Raw genomic sequence first — 18,276 nt, 5'->3', positions numbered from 1 at the left:
GTGGTGTTTTTGTTTAGCTCTGCATTTGCACTCAGGCATGCTAATGGATCCTTATGTGTGTTTTATTGGCCTCTTTCACGTCCATTTATGCATAGCAAGCAGATACCTATTGAGAGACATTTGTGATGTTGGACCACACATGTGATTTACTTATGTTTCCTTCTTAAACTCACTTTGTCTTTTCTTTTCTTTTCCAATAACTGTCCTTACTCTGGGCTCCTTTTCTTCTTTTTCACATACTATCTTTTGCCTTTTCTCACTTTCTTTCTACCTGCCACTTCTGCCTTTCCATCGCTCTCCACCTTCAGACGACCTTCCAAAGCCCCAAATCACCGTGCAGCCAGAAACTACAGTGACCGTCCTTGGTAGCGACGTGCGTCTCACCTGTACGGCTGCGAGCAGCAGCTCCTCCCCCATGACCTTCGCATGGCGTAAGGACCAGGAGCTACTTCGCCACGCCGAGACGGAGAACTTCGCCCACGTGCACGCTCACCACCAAGGCACAACATCTGATGCGGCAGGTGCAAGTGGAGGTGTGATGGAGTACACCACTATCCTGCACCTGCGGCATGTCACCTTCACCCACGAGGGCCGTTACCAGTGCATCATCACAAACCACTTTGGCTCCACCTACTCCAGCAAGGCCCGCCTCATCGTTAATGGTAGGTTGTTTTTTAAAAGATTAAAGAAATTTTGGGCTGAAATTGTCTACCAAGGCTCAGTAAAGGACTAATTTATGTTAAGATAGACTGCAGTATATTATTATTATTATTATTATGGAACGGTAGAGTTGAGTCATTGTGGTTCTAAAATTAAAATGTGAGGGAAAATAGAGGAATATTAGATGCCAAGACAAGATAGACGGAAAAAAACACCACTCCAATATCGCTGTTGATGTGTGTGTGATTACATCATTTCCACCAAATAAAATGCTGAGTTTAAATTGTCCCGTTTGACAGAGGAGCGATTCAGATTAGTGGCAAGGCTGAGTTCTTCTTTCACTTGAATAAAGTCTTCTCTCTCTGGCTCAGCCTCCATCTCTCCTAGGATAGTATTCGGAACAAATTGATTTAGCTGCATGTCAGCGCTAACAGGGGCCATCTCCTGTGCGCTCTGTCACTCTGCTTTTCTGCAAATGGAGAGTATTTATCTAGAGTTTGGTTCCCTGCCCAAGTCTGCAGCAGACCTCTAGCTGCTTCTTTACTTTGTGGTGTAATGGCAGAATTATTTTGTCTGTTGTCTTAGCGTACACATGCATGTTAAGGGGGGGGTCAACAGTTACCAATAGAGGTTAGGGGTGGGCCTGCGCCAGGAAGTTCACCGGAAGAAATTAATGTGTAATGCTCTATAATCCTGAACAACTGCTGTCGAGGTTCTTAGCCCAAAACGGCTCCAGAAGGGTTTGTGATCAGCTCGCAGATGTGAAAGTGTAGAACTGTATCACTATGAATGGCTTCCCTGAATACATAAAAGTTAAAGAAATTGATGCTGTTTTGCGCAGAATATACTGATGTAAACAGTGTGTCTTCTGTCCACAGTTCTCCCATCCTTCGTGAAGACTCCCAGGGACAGCACCATCAGGACGGGCCACACAGCGCGGCTGGAGTGCGCCGCAGAGGGCCACCCGGCACCGCAGATCGCCTGGCAGAAGGACGGCGGCACGGATTTCCCCGCTGCTCGGGAGCGACGAATGCACGTCATGCCTGATGATGACGTGTTCTTCATCATGGATGTCAAGCCGGAGGACATGGGCGTGTACAGCTGCACTGCCAAAAACACAGCAGGCACCGTCTCTGCCAACGCCACCCTCACCGTGCTGGGTAAGAGCTGCGTATTTCTGCGATATTTCTTGTAGTTTAGTTGAGCTAATATTGGCCCATTTTTGACTTGTGTTCAGTGTAACCCAGTGTTGATCGTTTTCCCACATCCCCAAAAATGAGCACTTGTAAATAGCTGGGAGCTCAGTTGGGAATTGGTCAGTCCGAGGCTGCAGAATGAGAGGCTTTATATTTTTCTTTTCTCTGCAGCTGTGGCCTCGCTGCAGGTCAAGGGCCAAAGGTCACAGTTGGGGGTCAAAGGGGGGATGGTGAGGAAGCGAGGGGGGCTCACAGAGGGGTGTTTGTTAGGCATTCCCACCCCACCCTTCTCCTCTTGGTGGGAGGGACAGTCATGGCTGCTTCACTGCAGGCCTCAGTGCTCCAACTTTATTGGCTGTTTTACACTGTTAATTCAAACAAAACAGAGCTGCTCTCCTATAACCATCTCAGGACATAGATCATCTTTGTCCTTTGTCTTTGAACTGAGCAAAGCAGCCCCTTGTTGAACAGAGCTAAAAAAAATACAATAAAAAAAAAAAAAGAGTTGGGGGGTTTCCTCACTAATACACAATAGTTAGAAGCCTTAAATGTCCCCTAAAGAGCTCAGAGGCAACAGTTTCTATATTTAACATGGTCGGACTGGTAGAGGCGGTATTTTAGTGACACATTTGCACTTGTGAGAGACTTGTTAGACTTCTCAGCAGTTCAAGCTGCTGAGTGCTAATCCACTCAACAATGTAAAATTGCAAGTGACCATGCCTCTGGACTGAATCTGGGATGTTTGGGTTTGAGAGACGGGGGCGGTGTTGAGGGGCCCCTGTCTGGAAAAGAGTGGCTTAGGACAAAAATGGGAGCCAAAGAAGAACTGGAGTGGAGGAGTCGGTGTGTGTGTGTGTGTGTGTGTGTGTGTGTGTGTGTGTGTGGGGGGGCAGGCAGGCAAGTAGGATTTAGAGAAAAGAAAGAGGGGGAGGGTAGTAAAAAGGATTGATAGAGAGGGAGAAAGTATTGATAGAAGAGAGAGGGGCGACTGAAGTGGGTTAAGTGAGATCTCTTCATCTGCATATGTCCCAGTGTGAGGGGAAGTGCTCAGTCTACACATTCAGTTCAATGTGCTCCATTCAGCACAATATGAAGTTGCCGGGGAAACAGTGAAAACATTGTTTGAAGAGGATTCTGTCCCGACAGGAATCTTGTTTGTGTGCTATAATTAAAATGTATGAATTTGTCAGCATTACAGATGTGACCTCAGATGTATATATATGATCGTGAGATGAGGTTTCAGTGGTTGAATATCAAACTCAGAGCATCACACTTTGCCCTCCATCTATCATCTATCCAGCTGACTCACCAGTCTTTAATCAATACGATGAACAAACTGAGCTGAAGCAGAAACCTGAGAACAGAAACTTAAAACGTTGATGCCATAGAATAACAATAGAATAATATAAAGCACTGACCTCAGAGACCTGGCGTCTCCAAGCTTTTGATGAGAAACTTATCACTCTTCTCCTCCACAGAAACACCCCACCTGGCCCAGGACCTGGAGGACCGCAGCGTGGTGGTCGGGGACACGGTGGCCCTGCAGTGTAAGGCTCTGGGCAGCCCGCCGCCCCGCATCACCTGGCTGCGCAACGACCAGCCGCTGCGCCCCTCTGACAGACACCACTTCACCCCGGGGAACCAGCTGCTGGTCATCGGCTCGGCCTCGCTGGAGGACGCCGGCCGCTACACCTGCCTCATGTCCAACACCCTGGGCACGGAGCGCGCTCACAGCCAGCTGGTGGTGACTGGGCGCCGCAGCCCCTGCACGCCGCAGGTGGGGCCGAGCACGGTCACTATAGGGATCATCGTCATCGCTGTGGTGACGAGTATCGTGGTGACGTCGTTGGTGTGGGTGTGCATCATCTACCAGACCAGGAAGAAGAGTGAGGAGTGCAGTGTCACCAACACGGGTGAGCTTGGGTCTGTTATATCACATTATCATGGGTAACGATAGAAAGTCAGATTTATTTTTTTTAGGCAATCTAGGGGAAAAAAAGTGATGCTGCATCTAACAATTTGATTTGAATCTATGAAATGATGAAAACTAGTGAAAAATTAGCCCAAGGTGACATGTTCAAATGTTTTGTTTTGTCCAACCAACAACTCAAAATCCAAAGATATTTAAATTGAAATAATAAAAATACAAAAGGAGCAAATCTTCACATTTGATAAGCTGGAACCAGCAAATATTTTCATTACTGTATCTATTAATCTGTCAGGGTTTTTTTCTCTCGATTTATCTATTGTTTACTTAATAAAATGTCAGAAAATAAGTTTTAAAAAAAACCTGTCCAAGTTGACATATTCAAATTGGTTGTTTTGTCTAACAGTCCAAAACCCCAAAACATTAAGTTTAATATCGTAGAAGACTAGGAAAAGCAGCACATATTCTCATTTTAGAAGCTAGAACCAGATAATGTTTGGTATTTTTTCTTAAAAAATCACTTTAAAAAATGTAAAAACCAAAGAAGACTTTGAAAACTGCAAATATTTACATTTGAGATAGTGGAACCAGTGATTTTTTTCTTTCTGCTTTACAAATGATTTAACCGATTATCAAAATAGTTGTCAATAAAAAGCTATTAATCGACAAATTGTTTCAGCTCTAGTGTCACGGTATCCACAGCCCTGGTTGTAATGTCTTGTGTTCGGCTCTTTTGTCTCTCCCAGATGAGACGATAGTTCCTCCAGACGTACCCAGCTACCTCTCCTCCCAGGGCACTCTGTCCGAGCGGCAGGATGTGTGTATCCGTGTGGAGGCCGGCGGTGGACCTCAGCCCAACGGACACATCGTAGACACCGCAGGTACCCGACAGTTCCGTCTCTGCACGGCCTTTCAAATGTTTGTGCTCCCCAGCATTTTCTACCACTTCGCATGAGCAAAGTTGGTGTGTTGCGTAACGATGAAAGGAGCGCCGCTGTCTGTGAAGGCCTGCTCAGCATCAGAAATAATTACAGCAGACACCCTAACCACATTGTTGACATACAGTTGTTGATTTTCTGTCTCCAAATCTTCTCACTCCCTGCCTGCAGGTTTCGACGGTGCAGTAGTGTGTACGGATTGTATGGAGAACGGCAGCAGCTACTCCAAAGATCCGGACTACCTGACACACGGGTTTGGCCCTGCTGGAGGCATGGAGTACCAGCAACACTCTGCTCCCCCACCCTACTCTCACTATCATCCAGGCGAGCAACATGACGCAGGGCCACACTCAACCCCGCTCTGCAACGGGACACCCAATGGGATCCGAAAGGACATTCAGGGATCCACGTTTCCAAAAAAACACAATACGTTACAACTGAACCAGCATGATAGAAAAGGTAAGTTGATTAGAGTTAAGTGAGTTTGAATGTATTGAATGGGTTTGTAGCCCTCAGGACCTTCACTACTATACTGCTAACAAATGCCAACAGCCTTATCACATAGACAAAACTCTTTAAAGCCCCAAACGGTCTGTTTTTCTAGGAATATGATTTATACCATGTGATACCATGAGAAACTATCGGCAATTTAGGAACCCCTGTCGAGGCAAATTCCTTTAAATGTGGTTGTTGATGGATTGGCTCGTAGCAGCATTTGACAGTGTATCATAGTTGCACACCCAGAGCCCCTCAAGGTCTCTCTCTGCAAACACTGTAAAGAAGCACTGACTTCTCACTGCTGCCAAACTCCTGCAGTTGCACGTCTGGGCCTGTTCCAGGATCAGCTTCTTTAGCGAGGAGTAATACCAGTGGAATTGGCCTCCAAATACCAATTCTCACCTCCACATGTCATAGCAGCCCTATGCATGCATTCCACCGCCTCTGTATCCTAAAGCTGAATGAATATTTGTCTACACACGTCGCGTCATTGACTTTGCCCGTCTCTTTCCTCCACTTTCTCTTCTTTGTTCATCAGTGAGCAGAGCGGGACAAACGCCGGCGTGCTCTCCATCACAGGAGGACTCCTTCCACAAGCCGGTGAAGCTGGCCGGCGTGACGAGCCACAGAGGCCTCGACAGTGACTGTGAGCCTGAGCTCAGACAGACTCTGCTGTCCAACGGACACACCCTCAGAGCCTCTCAGAATGAAAGCGCCCCCCTAAGGAGAGCCAGCGACTAGCAGGCGCTCCATTCAGCCCAAAACGTGGACTCGCAGTAGCTGAGTGGACTTTGATTTTTTGCACTGAGAAATAAACTGCTACCTCATATCGAGGCGATTGATCCTGAGCCTCCTGGATCTGGACTGAAAGGGAGCACCAGGAGAGGGAAAAGTCAGGGGGCATCCGGAGTTTGAAGGTGGAGCTTGTGTGGGTGGCGTCCCATCTGAGCGTATCAGCTGTACATAGTTAAAAACCTTCTTTTGGGAGGTGACCAATAAAAATTCTAGCTCCAAAAAATGTGACTTGCATTTGAAGCATGTAAATGTAGGGAATCTTGTACAGTATGTGTATGTGCAGGGGGTAAAAAGAGAAATATACCTTTGGACATTTTACTGTACATAAGAGTTTTCTTATATTATATATTATATAACTTTTACAAAAGAGTATTTGAATTTATGTGCATGACAAAGAAAGGAGTGATGGTATTTTTATTTTTCTTCAAAAAAAACAAGCCTTTTTCAGCTTCTACCAACATTCAGCTGCGGTGCCTTATTGCATGATCAAAGAAAACGCAACTTGTAATAGCATATATCGAGAGACTTTTGTGAGAGATACTGGTACACTCTTTATAGCAAACAAAGCAAACACTTGATTGCACTTGAATGTTTTTTTTTTTTTCTTTTGACAAACGCTGCCAACCACGGCCTTACAGAAACACAACTCGCATTCATTGTTATCGTATGAAGGAAGAGCTTTGGTGTAAATTATTTTGGTACGTCAGATGGTTCAAGCTGGGACATTTGTGGGCCCTCAGTTAAAGCACTTTTTATATTCACTTCATAAACAAGCAAATTGTGTCCATGATATCTGCCAATAGGAATGCGGGAACCTCCTCTGTATGGAGACATTCCACTTATTCTGACACGGTCAAGTCGACAGCATGTACTGTACCATTAAGGCTCTTCCACCTGTTTCACAATACTACAAGTTACTGCGAAGCTGCTCTGATCTAGTTGGGAAAAAATTCTCGTCTGTACTGATAAGTTGTTTTTTTTTAATTTGTCCAAGAAAGTAACTTTGGCACAAGTTCGCAACCAAATGTGGACAGCTGTTGTAAGCTGTAAAAGCCAGTAATGATCTCTCAGTATGGACACGAGACACGTCATGTGTTCTTGGTCACATCCATAATGAAATCTGCATCTATGTGCGCCGACATTTAATTGGCTGAATGCTTAATCATACCATTCTTATGCTATAAATTTAAGAAAGACGGAGAATCAGGGAGAATGTTGTTGTATTGTGTCATTGTGTTACTGCTGTAATATGCCTCAAAACATCCACCGTTGTGCATTCACAGGCAAACGGCCAGTATTCTGCCTCTGTCACATCACCACAGTGTAACAATAACTTTCTCATCGTCACTACAGTTAGAATAATGTTTTGTGTTTGAGGTAACTAAAGGTACAGGCTCATGCTGTGAACAGTGGGGGAAGCTTGTGAAATGTGCTCTAACCAAACATGGAGGTTTAATGCAGTCAGGACTGTCACAATCCCTGGATACACTGGCTCAGAAATCAAAGTAGTTACATTGTCTAACGTATGCATGCGTTTCGCCAATGTGCCCTCGTCTGAGTTACCGCTGGCCTTATCGAGGTAACCTGGAGGACACGTTCCTCTGGTTACACCTGATAGCACCTATCAGAGATGATTTTACCAGCAGGACCAATCAGAGATCTCTGTTGGAAAACCAATCCCAGTGTAGCAGGTAAAAGGGACAAGAGGGAGTGAGGTGCAGTTCGTGTTCTGAGTAATTTATTGAAACAAACTGTGCGAAACCGTTGTACCAATGTCAAAGCTGAAACAGTGAAGTGTCTAATGTGGCATTGAAGTGTCTAATAAAATCCCATTTTGCTATTATTGCAAGTGTTTTGCCTGTTTTCTTGCGTGTATAAACAGAATGAAAGGATGTTTGTGTGAAAACAGAATCACAAACAGCTGAGTTAGCATTTAGCGCTGCTCACACGTCACAGTGGTTATGGAGAAGCCATCAATTCAAATGGAGCATGCACAAAGACATGAAATCCAGAGACCTTGGTCTTCAAAGCAGTGAAGTAACTTGCGCCTGGACCGCACACACACACACACACACAAAGCTAATCTTCCAACCAGGAATGTGTCCTGGTTCCCTGAAGCTCCAAAGACAGCAGGCATATTTTTTCCTTCTGCAGGCTGTTTAAAATATTTGCCATTGAGTCGGGGCTGACTGAGGGTCAGTGGCTGGCCAGAATGCACATTCCAGATGGGTGTTTGTCACCAGATGATTGACATACCCCCGGCCGTGGCCTCCACCAATCACACGCCCGACCATTGTTGTCCAACAGCCTAGTGACAAGCAGCATGACAAACATTCCCACCTGTGAGGCCATCCGTCTCCCTCTGCCCCCCCAAAAGGATTTACCAAGTCTTCACTTTTACCTCCACAGTGACTGCAAGGACAACACTGAGCTAATTCACTGACTTCAAAAAGGGAAAACACTGATACTATGGCTAACTGTTCTTGCATATGTCGTTTAAATAATCCTTCAATAAGATGTAGAGGAGTGATTTGTTTGTCTTGTAATGAGTTACCTCGGATAACTGTGTGCTTTTATTTTGAAAGAAGGACCATGTGGAAACCATCAGGACTTGTACAACTGACTGAAGAAGGCATCATTTTACAGCAGCTACACAGGAGAACACGCCGTATCTTAAATATATCAACTGTGAAATGAATCCCTGAGAAATCTACTAATTCAGTACATAATAAATACATTTAATTCCAAGCTTTGCTGCACCGCAGACCTATAACATTTATTAATCAGCTTTTTTTACACAGAATCATTTCCTGTGTAAGACCAGTTGCAATTGCTGTAGTTCATGTTGTATCGTCTTAACTATTGGTATTTAAATGGTCAGTTTAGACAAAACAAAAACATATTTTCCCCACTTACTCCCACTTGATCTTGACATGCAGATAATTTTGGTTTTAGGCCTTAGCAGCTGATGTTGCAGAAACTAGGCAAATAAAATCAAAACCATCTGCACTGCTAGATACCACTAAGAGTAAGTGGGAAATATGCTTTTTTTTTTGTGATTTGGGTGAACTGACTCTTAGGTTTGTGCACTTCTTTTATATGGGCAATTTCATTTAACAAAAGGTTGTTTTTTTCAACTTTTTTTTTTAATCAGTGCAGTCTTTGGATAAATCAATCAACCATACAGTCAAGACAACTTCACGTTTGACAAATGAGGAGGTTTTGTAAAAGAATGAAACACAATTAGACGAGTATGAAAAACTACTAGATAACTTTTTCCAGTCACCCAATAAAAATATCTCACAATAAACACGATAGATAAAACCCAAACTAATACAAAAGCTTGTGCAGGACACCTGAGGCTCTAATAAAACTAAAGCCTTGTTAATTTAACAAAGTGTTCCATTGTTGTAGGCATTTTAAGTTTAAAATTAAAGCTCTTGCAGGTGGATGAGCTCAGTTGTGCTCCAGCGGGAATGTAACAATGGTGAGATATTACTATGTCTCGCCCCGGTGGGTCTTTAACACAGGTGGCCTGGCTTAGCAGAGAGATAAAAAATCTGATAAAACACTGAAACGATGTAGAGGAAGCTGTACAAAGCACACTGGGCAGCCTACAGGGAACTTAAGAAATCACCAAACCTCACTCAAAGCATAAAAAGAGACAGTCTTTAATACCATAACTCATTGATTCACACACATTAAACAGTAAAGATGCTGCATTGCTAGGCCTGTGTGGCTTCATCTCACCAAACCGCTGTTACTGTTACAGGAGTGTCAGTTCAGGCTGTTAAACTCAATCCGCAGGGCACTGATGAGCAGGAATGCAGCACCCTGGGTAATGCGATCAGGCCCGTGGATGACTCTTTCCCCCGGGCACCAGGTGTTCCTAGCGTCTCGGGAGGGGCAGCAGCATGAAGGTGCGGGGGGCCTCCGGCGGATGAGGGTGCTCCTTCCAGAGACGCTTTCCCCCTGCTGCTGCTCCTCCACCAGGTCAGGGCTCAGGACAGTCACAGAGGACGTGCTGCTATAGGAAAGTGCGGCGGATCTTCTCATAGGCTCCCAGGAAGATGAAACCACCCACACTGATGAAGGTCACCCTTGGTACGCTGCCCGCAAACAGACTGCAGAAGAAGGAGAAAGAGCAACACATGCTATTCATTTTGAAATCACTATTATGAATAAGCAAATCGGTATTTAAGAGAGCTTTCATTTTTGCTGACTTACTTCCGATTATCACAGTTTTGTCCTGTGCTACAACAACAAGGACAACACAGTGGTGAAAGAATCCGCACACTTACATTTCACCTGCATTATTCTAGTTCCCACTGATCCTCAGGCCTTTGGAAACTTGAGAACACATAGTCATAATAATATAATATACAACATATTATATATAACATAATTATATGATGACCTGAGATATTAAAGGATTCAAAAAATTATTAACAATGTTACTGCTAATGGTATAGTGCTGTTTTAGTTGCATATTTGTATTTGACCTATGACTGACACACTGGCCAATGCATGTTAAATGATATGTATTCGGAGCAGTGCAAACGTGCGTGATAAATGGTGATGTAATTATAATTCTATCAAATCGAGTCTGTTTTATTCACATCACTCAGATGAAATGTAAATTTATCTGTTCAATGTTTTCATCATTTAATTTTTGTGAGTTTCACTGTTACATACACTACATTGATAGGTGAAACAATAACATTTGATTTGTATTGACTGAAATTTAAAATTCCTTGAATCTTCAGAATAACTAAGTGTGTTTGCTCAAAAAAGACAGCGCAGCCTCTTTGTGGCTTGCAGCTTAATTTATGACTGGTTTGAACTAGTTTGACTAAAGCTGCTAACACAAAACAAATGTGTCCACAGAGAAGGTGACATGAAAGAAAATGGATGGTTGCAGAAGGAAGTGGATTTTTTTCTTCTTTTTTTTTTTTTTTACTTTTTCCCCAAAGTTTGCCTGCTGCAGCTTTAATTATCTCCGTGAAGAAATCCTGTGAGCAGAGCTGAGGGCAGCTCAGACTGTATCAGGTATCACTGCACTGATCGACAGTATCTGTGAGGGATTTACGGCGCCTTCGTGGAAGCAGGGCCTCGTGCCCGGGTGCAGAGGGTCCGTGGGAGCGGGTCAAACATGAGGCCTTGTTGGTGAAGCCACTTTTAAAAAGAGGGAGAAGGGGCCCAAGTTCCAGCGACTGAGGCCCAACAAGAAGCTGTTGGTGTTGTGGGGGTCAGAGGATGTGAGGAGCCATGAGAGAGCACCCGTCTCCCAAGAACCACCCCCTTTCTCCCACCCTCCCCGCTACGCACAGCTGTTTTTGGGATTAGGCTTCAAGCCCTCACCCTAGGGCCTCCCTGGAGCTCTCACCCCCCCACTTCTTTCCCTTTCTCTCTGTGCGTGACTGATGGCCGGATGACATCCACACATGTCCATCCATCCATTTCTCTCTGTCTCTGTCCAGCGACGGGCCCCCTCAGCTGGCTCAGTTGTTCGGGGATTTCTCCTCCGTCTCCTTTTCTTGCTGCGTCATCCACTTCTCAGGCACATGTTCACTGAGTCCCGTCCGTTCATCTGCCTTTTCGTGTCTTTCTCTCTCTCTCTCTCTCTCTCGGTCTCTCGCCGTGTATTTGCCTACCAACACCTTCGGTCTGCCAATACGCCCCCGCGCTCACATGGTCTGGCCCCGTCCGAGCCAGATGTAATGGATGAAGAGTACTTGTGTGTTTATGGATGTGTGCCTGTGTGTGCGCCTATGTGTGTGTGTGTGTGTGTGTGTGTGTGTGTGTGTAAGTGAGGAGAAATGTCTACGCACACAAAATGTCTGTCTGCATTCATCAGCTGTGTGCTTGTGTGTGTTAGTACTTATGTTTCTGTCTATTTTAATTTTTAGAAAAACTTGTAAAATATCAGTTTGGTTTCCATCAGCTGTGCTCAAGCAGATACTGTAGAGGCACTGAAATGTTGAGAAGAGTCCAGCTCCAGTCCTCCCGTTCTTCTTTCTCATTTTCCTGATCCTTATTATTATTGTTACTATTATTATCATTATTATTATTATTATTATTATTGTTGTTGTTGTTTTTGTTATTATTGCGGCCTGAGGTGCTGGAGTTGGACCCTTTTGGAAATGTCTGCCTTTTTCACGGCAGACATTTTGACTAATGTGTTACTAATAACATTAATGATGGCTCTGTTTTATTCAAGTAAGCTGTGACAGCATGCCAGCATACCAGGACCCTGAAACTGAAGCAGCTAAATGGAATTCAGCCATCATTAATTTGACTGTTAATACTGTTTTTCTACTGTGACATGTGACAAAATGTCTTCTGTGAAAGCGTTTTCAAGACCTAGTAAGTCGTGGGCAGGTTGGTGTTTTCATTGGAAAGTGGTCGCAAAAACGTGATAGGGGCCTTTGAACAAAGAAGAAACCACAGGAGAAGGTGTACAGATATTTTACATACACCACTTCAGATCTCCACAAGCCTCTTATTATTTGTTGTGTCATGAGATAAAACCACTTGCAGAGCCACATGGACCAAAGTGTGATCCAGTTTGCTGCTTATCACTTCTAATTACAAGTGAGCACGTTAGTGGCTTTCTTCTGACATCATCAGGGTTCTCTCGGCCTTGGTTTGGAGACTACAAATGTATAAGTCTGCATTACTGTTGCGTGTAGAGTTTGAAAAACATGGGCATTTGCCAGGCTGGGAGTGTCTAATGCAACTGAGCTGCACTATGGGAAATGTAGGATCCCGGGTTTCTGGAGTTTGACCAAAACTAAGAACTAAAAATCAGGATATCGCGGCCTCTGCTGCATTTTGGCATCTTGGATTGATCTTGCTTTTTATGCATTATAGTCCATGATCTTTTGCGATGATCCATTTTTTTTTCTCTCCTGAAAAGCAAGAAAGAAGTTGACATTGCTCCAGAAAAAAGCTAGTAAGTGGACCTTGAGTAAAGATTGTTCACGTTTCTTACGCGTTTTTTCCTACTTCAAGAATCCATCCATGAGCTGTGGTTTATTTCCTTTTGAAGATTTGGGTCACAAACAGACTCACTGCTTGTGCATCACGACCCAGCCTGGATCGGTTGTTTTTAAAAGACCAGGCCAGTGAAGGATTAGCTGTGCATGGTTGGGCTTGGTGAGTGTGTGGGACACAAAGAAAGTGTATGTGTCTGAGAGAAAAGTGTGTTTGTGTAAGCACACACTGGTGTAAATGCTCCAAATAAACGTGGAGACATTAGTCAGAGGTCGTTGGCCTGCCCTTCAGAGTGCTCTTTCCATCTCAACACAGCTTTCTCTCTCCATCTGATGAAACATAAGCTTCAGGCAAGAACTTAGCATTACTTACACAACAATATTACATACGATCCAAAGCGAATCAAAATCCAATGACAGAAAGACAGAAAAGTGAAGAGACAAAAACCTGTACACAAGCAGCTGGAGAGCTAAACAACAACACAGTAGACACAACAAGTCCTGACATATTCTCATGTGATGGGCCAGATTGCCAGCAGTGTGGGGAATGAACTAATTTTAAACTCAATGCTCTTGTTTTGTCTCAGATCCTGACTACTGTTACATTTCCTGTCTGGGATCAGGCCCACCTGTGGACTCTGCCACGTCAGAGCAGAGCCAGAGCTCAAATATTCCCCTCGGCTCCCCCGGGTGCCCTGAGTCATTCTGACATCACGGCCTGGCCAGCCACTGAGAGCTGTCATCCCTCTTTTGTCGGCCAATCACCTCTCTTGGGGAATTGGACTAAATATAGTTTCAAGGCACGACAGGAGAGTGCAGAAGAACAGTGGTGAACTCAAAGAAAATGTCTTGGCTGCAGTTTAAAAAAATGCTGGTGCTCTTGAAGAACAGGAGGGTGGAAATCTTCATATGTATGTGGGAGCAAATTTCTGGCACTTGTGTAGGAGCAGGAACAATGCTGAGGCAATAATAAATATTATATTAAATATGATTAGTTATGCAACTTTTTCACAAGATAAAATCAAAAGAAAGAAACCAGTTTTAACCTGTGTGGGTCTTCATCAAAACTCTGATGTTTGATGTTTCATACATTCCTTCAGTAGGGGGTGGCTCTACTTGAATTTCTGGGACAAACGGTGGATGATAATAACAAACGTCAAGTCAAAAACACAGATGTTACAGCTCTTTCCTCAAAAACCCAAAACCCAAATGTGTCCGCCCAAACACCACACACACACACACACACACACACACACACACACACACACACACACACACACACACACACACACACACACACACACACACACACACACACACACACACACACACACACACACTGTGTCTGTGGCATTGGGGCTGTTCTTTGGGAAAGGGGCACACTGCACATCTTTGCCAGCAATACTCTGCGTTTGCGTAGCTTTTGTTTAAAGGATAAGTTTAGTAACAAAACCACCCATGAATTGATCCTACTACCTAACAAGTATTGATTGTGTAGCCAAAGCCTCATGTAGCTTATTCCTCTGTGCCATTGAGCTCCAACACATCAGTGTGCCACACCGTTGCACTGGGTGACATGTTCTTTTATTAAGGTGAACACGGGTGCTGTAGTTTGTTTTGACTTGTCCTGCTTGTTAGTCACTAGAGAAAATCCATGGCTTTCCCCATCAAGTCCCCAAGTTTGGGAATCGATTAATATGGAATCCACAATGAAAAATGGCTTTTCTCCAGTAGCAGTAGAGTGAAACTACAGTATGTGCCAATGTAATTTAACATCCAGTTCCATTTTTCTCAATGTGTATTTGTTAATTAATATTTACTGTTTACTATTGTTTATTCAAATTGTTTGTAGGCGTTTCCTTGCTCCCGTGAGTAAGAATAGGCTTCATTGCCTTGCACGGTGAAAGGATACGAATGGATTCAATCTTCTTTATAAAGCAGAAATACTTGGAGACCATCTGGATCTCACGCCGACAGGTTGGCAGGAGAAAATTGCTCATCACTGTCATCACGTGTGTGAGTCAGTTATAGACGCCTACTACACCACATGACTCTACACCTAAAATCACATTTATATAAAGTATGGTTTGAATTTATATGATTTGAATTGGGTAGGTGAAAAGCGCTCAAACTGCTCGACTTAATTTCTTACGTTGACGAACAAAGACTCCTGGTGTCATAAAAGGACAATTAAGGTTTACCACACATTTTCAGAGTCTCTACTTTGTTGTGTGTATGTGGTATAAACATTTGTTTACTTTTCTTCCATTTTGGTTTACATAAAGCACAAAGCAGACACAGGCTGGAGGACATGTTGCTTATTAGTCTTTGTTTGGACATGACTCCTGGTGCAGTTTGGTTGTTTTGCAGGTTACTGGGGGAGGCCGGTGTGAGCTCCACCGCTCTCTGCTAACCCGGGGTCTCTGGGGCATGGCACACACATGGAAGCACTTTAGAGCTTCACTACACTGCAATTGGGCCTATTATCATAATTACAGCTTTAAAGCCCCAGCAATTTGTATCAGGCATGCACCAGCGCAACCACCAGGCCTTTGGCCCTGCGGAGCAGCTGGCCCCCCCTTTTACTTTCTACACACTCTCCTTTGTCTCTGCATTTCATTTTCTCGTCTCACTCTCTTAGTTGCTCTCTTTCTTCTCATTCTCCACCTTCACTGGTCACATCAATATCAGGGGAGGAAATGATTGTTCACGGAGTTCATCATGTTCCAGAGCTTATGGTGCATGTTCTCCGGGCTGCACAGCATGAGTGAGTTTAACAGCTGGCCCCTGAAGATAGTTGGAGGTAAGATAGTGAAGGAGAGAAAGAGAGGAAAACATCAAAGGTTGCCGTGTGGTGCAGAGGTGGGGGACTGGCATCAAAGAGCTCCCCTGTACATTACCACTTGGTTACTGTTGCAGCTGGGAGAGTGGGACTTAGACTTTTCCACAGGGGCCCGCCAACTATCACCTCATTGAGCTCGTGCAGTAGTCTCAAACATGATCTTTATTCACATTAGAGGCTGGGTTATTACTAATGTTTGAAAGCAGTTTGTAGGGAATCACCCTTTGCTCATATTAAACACAAATCTGAAATGTAATTTCTCTCTGATGACATTCAAGCACCGCAGCCTACGCAAACAAACAATAACACAGTGGTGATTGCAAGTGTTTGCGTGTGTGTGAGACAGAGAGAGGGAGAGAGATGTCCCACTGGTGTTTGGCCCAGCCCCAAACCAAATCTGCTATGAGCATTAAGCCGAGGTGCATCCTAACTAAATGATGGCGGCTTGTACACAAGCAGGCCTATTATTCACAGTGACTGAGGGTTTGTTTTAGAGCTGGCAGCCCTCTGCGGCCCCATTAGACCTGGCCTTTTGTCCGGTGTGCATTATAAACACATCAAAACACTCAAAATAAACCCTTCCACTTGGCCCCTGTAACACCTTAATCAATAGGACGGTACAGCAAGTCAGCAGGAAAAGCTTTTATGCATCTCATTTTTTTTAGCGTAGTGACTCTATTATCAAACTTGATTACGCGAGGGATCAGGCCGAGTTAAATCAAATCATAAAACGGGCTGGGATCAAACGGTTTGTGTGAAGAGGCTGTTCAGTTATAAACAATCACAATGGCCTTTCTCTAAAATGAAGACACACACTCACCCTGTAAGGCCTCGGCTCTTCCACACATCGTAGAGCACCAGCGGGATGTTGCCACTCGCTGTGGTCGACCCGGCCTAGGGAGGGAGAGGGGGAGGGAGGGGAGAGAGAGAGAGAGAGAGAGAGAGAGAGAGAGAGAGAGAGAGAGAGAGAGAGAGAGAGAACTGCATCAAACCTGGGTGCTTCTCAAATACCACTGGTTGATTGAATTAAGATGTTTTTGCCCTCATGTTCTGTAATACTAGTGTGTACTATCATGGCCATAAAAGAAGAACATTTATAGGGGACATAGCAGCCAACATGAAAACTACAAATGACTACCACATCACATCCTTAAAATAGCAATGTTTTACAATAAAGAGAATCAAGACAGGACGACAAAATATATATCAAAATCAACCTCACCCCAACAAATGGTAAAACATATTTACACAGAGACAAAAGTCATTACATGACAAAGCTAGAAGTCACTCTTCTTCCCAACCTCCAAAAAAAAAAAAAAAAATAGAGGTGTGATGACGGATGGAATCGTCTCCTTCACTTCCTGCTCCTCCAACAGACACCCTGTTTAGTCTTCCTCAGCTGAGCTTCCTTTAACTCCCCCTCCCTTCTTTCATTCCTCCATTTCTCTTCACAGACAGCTGTGTCAGCGAAGGTGACACCTCCAACACCCGCCCAGCCATTTGCCCACCCAAAAACACACTCAACAAGTTCTCCTCGTCTCCCTCCACACCCGTCAGTCTAGAACTTCTATTTACACAATACGGCTTAGCTGGCCAGAGAGTTTTTAATCCATCACTGTGGAGTGTTGGAGGGGTATGCGAGCTGCAGGACAGGGCCAGTCAGAGTTAAGTGAGGGTGGGGGGGTGGCAGCCCGGAGGAGAGAGAAACAGGAGAGGAGGGAGAGCAGGCGGTAGGAGTATGTGTGTAGGTGCATGCATGCCAATCCACGCTACAGCTCACTGAGCATGTAGGAAACAGTTTGCGGCGTCCGCTGTAAACTGTGACTCCCAGATTGGCTGAAACGAGAGGAAGATTCCCGCATTTTATTCATGTGAGGAGGGGAGGGGGAAAAAAACCCATATTCCTTATGTTTCTGTTGGAGACAGGTGGCTGAGAAATGACTCTCCCCTCTCCTCGTCTGACAAGTTTTCTTTTCCTTTACCACAGTGGAATGGTGGAAGGAGGGAATGGAGGAAAAGGGTGTCCAAAACACACACACACACACACACACACACACACACACAGTCCCTGTGTAACTTATGCTGACATACAAAAATATCTTCATGCAGCTCAATCTATAAGCTTCTCAGGCTTATGTTGGCTTGCTACTTTGTTATCTGAGTTTCTTACAATCATGTGCGAGTTGTAAAAATTAGCTTCATGCTGACCGTCTCCATGATCTCTAGCATCTCCACCGCTTCATACAATGAAATGAAGGACAGTGATGCCTGTTGGAACAAGGTGTTAGACCATACCAGCCTGACGCTGACTCCTGTGTTTGCCACAATTAGTTCCAGTGGAAGGTAGCGAACATGACATTGATGGCAGCGGTGTGGTGCACTAGCAGGAAACATGCCAGCCTGAGGAGAAGAGCAGCGTTGTACA

At 44.4% G+C, this 18,276-nt stretch overlaps 2 protein-coding genes across 3 annotated transcripts in view; one reads left to right on the top strand and one right to left on the bottom strand.

Moving 5' to 3' along the window:
• lrig1 (leucine-rich repeats and immunoglobulin-like domains 1) overlaps positions 1-7,857 on the top strand; it is a 38,209-nt gene extending 30,352 nt beyond the window's left edge. The window contains exons 13-18 of the mRNA XM_044170498.1: positions 309-662; positions 1,539-1,820; positions 3,335-3,769; positions 4,530-4,664; positions 4,893-5,180; positions 5,758-7,857. Coding sequence (XP_044026433.1) covers positions 309-662; positions 1,539-1,820; positions 3,335-3,769; positions 4,530-4,664; positions 4,893-5,180; positions 5,758-5,960 — 1,697 coding nt within the window. The 3' untranslated portion in view covers positions 5,961-7,857. The remainder of the gene's footprint in view (positions 1-308; positions 663-1,538; positions 1,821-3,334; positions 3,770-4,529; positions 4,665-4,892; positions 5,181-5,757) is intronic.
• A 1,812-nt stretch (positions 7,858-9,669) lies between these two features.
• The window catches only part of slc25a26 (solute carrier family 25 member 26), a 60,948-nt gene continuing 52,341 nt past the window's right edge, over positions 9,670-18,276 (bottom strand). The window contains exons 9-11 of one of the 2 annotated variants that reach the window (XR_006375089.1): positions 16,672-16,745; positions 15,643-15,796; positions 10,001-10,138 (exon numbers count right to left, since the gene is read on the bottom strand). Coding sequence is in view for 1 of the 2 variants with exons in the window: in XM_044170556.1 (XP_044026491.1) it covers positions 10,042-10,138; positions 16,672-16,745 (171 nt within the window). In the remaining variant the exon portion in view is untranslated. Of the gene's footprint in view, positions 10,139-15,642; positions 15,797-16,671; positions 16,746-18,276 lie in introns of both variants that reach the window. The other variant, XM_044170556.1, reaches the window with a different exon arrangement.

Source organism: Siniperca chuatsi, linkage group LG2 (genome assembly GCF_020085105.1).
Source record: "Siniperca chuatsi isolate FFG_IHB_CAS linkage group LG2, ASM2008510v1, whole genome shotgun sequence".
Lineage (NCBI taxonomy): Eukaryota > Metazoa > Chordata > Actinopteri > Centrarchiformes > Sinipercidae > Siniperca > Siniperca chuatsi.
This window is presented reverse-complemented; position numbering and strand designations above follow the sequence as displayed.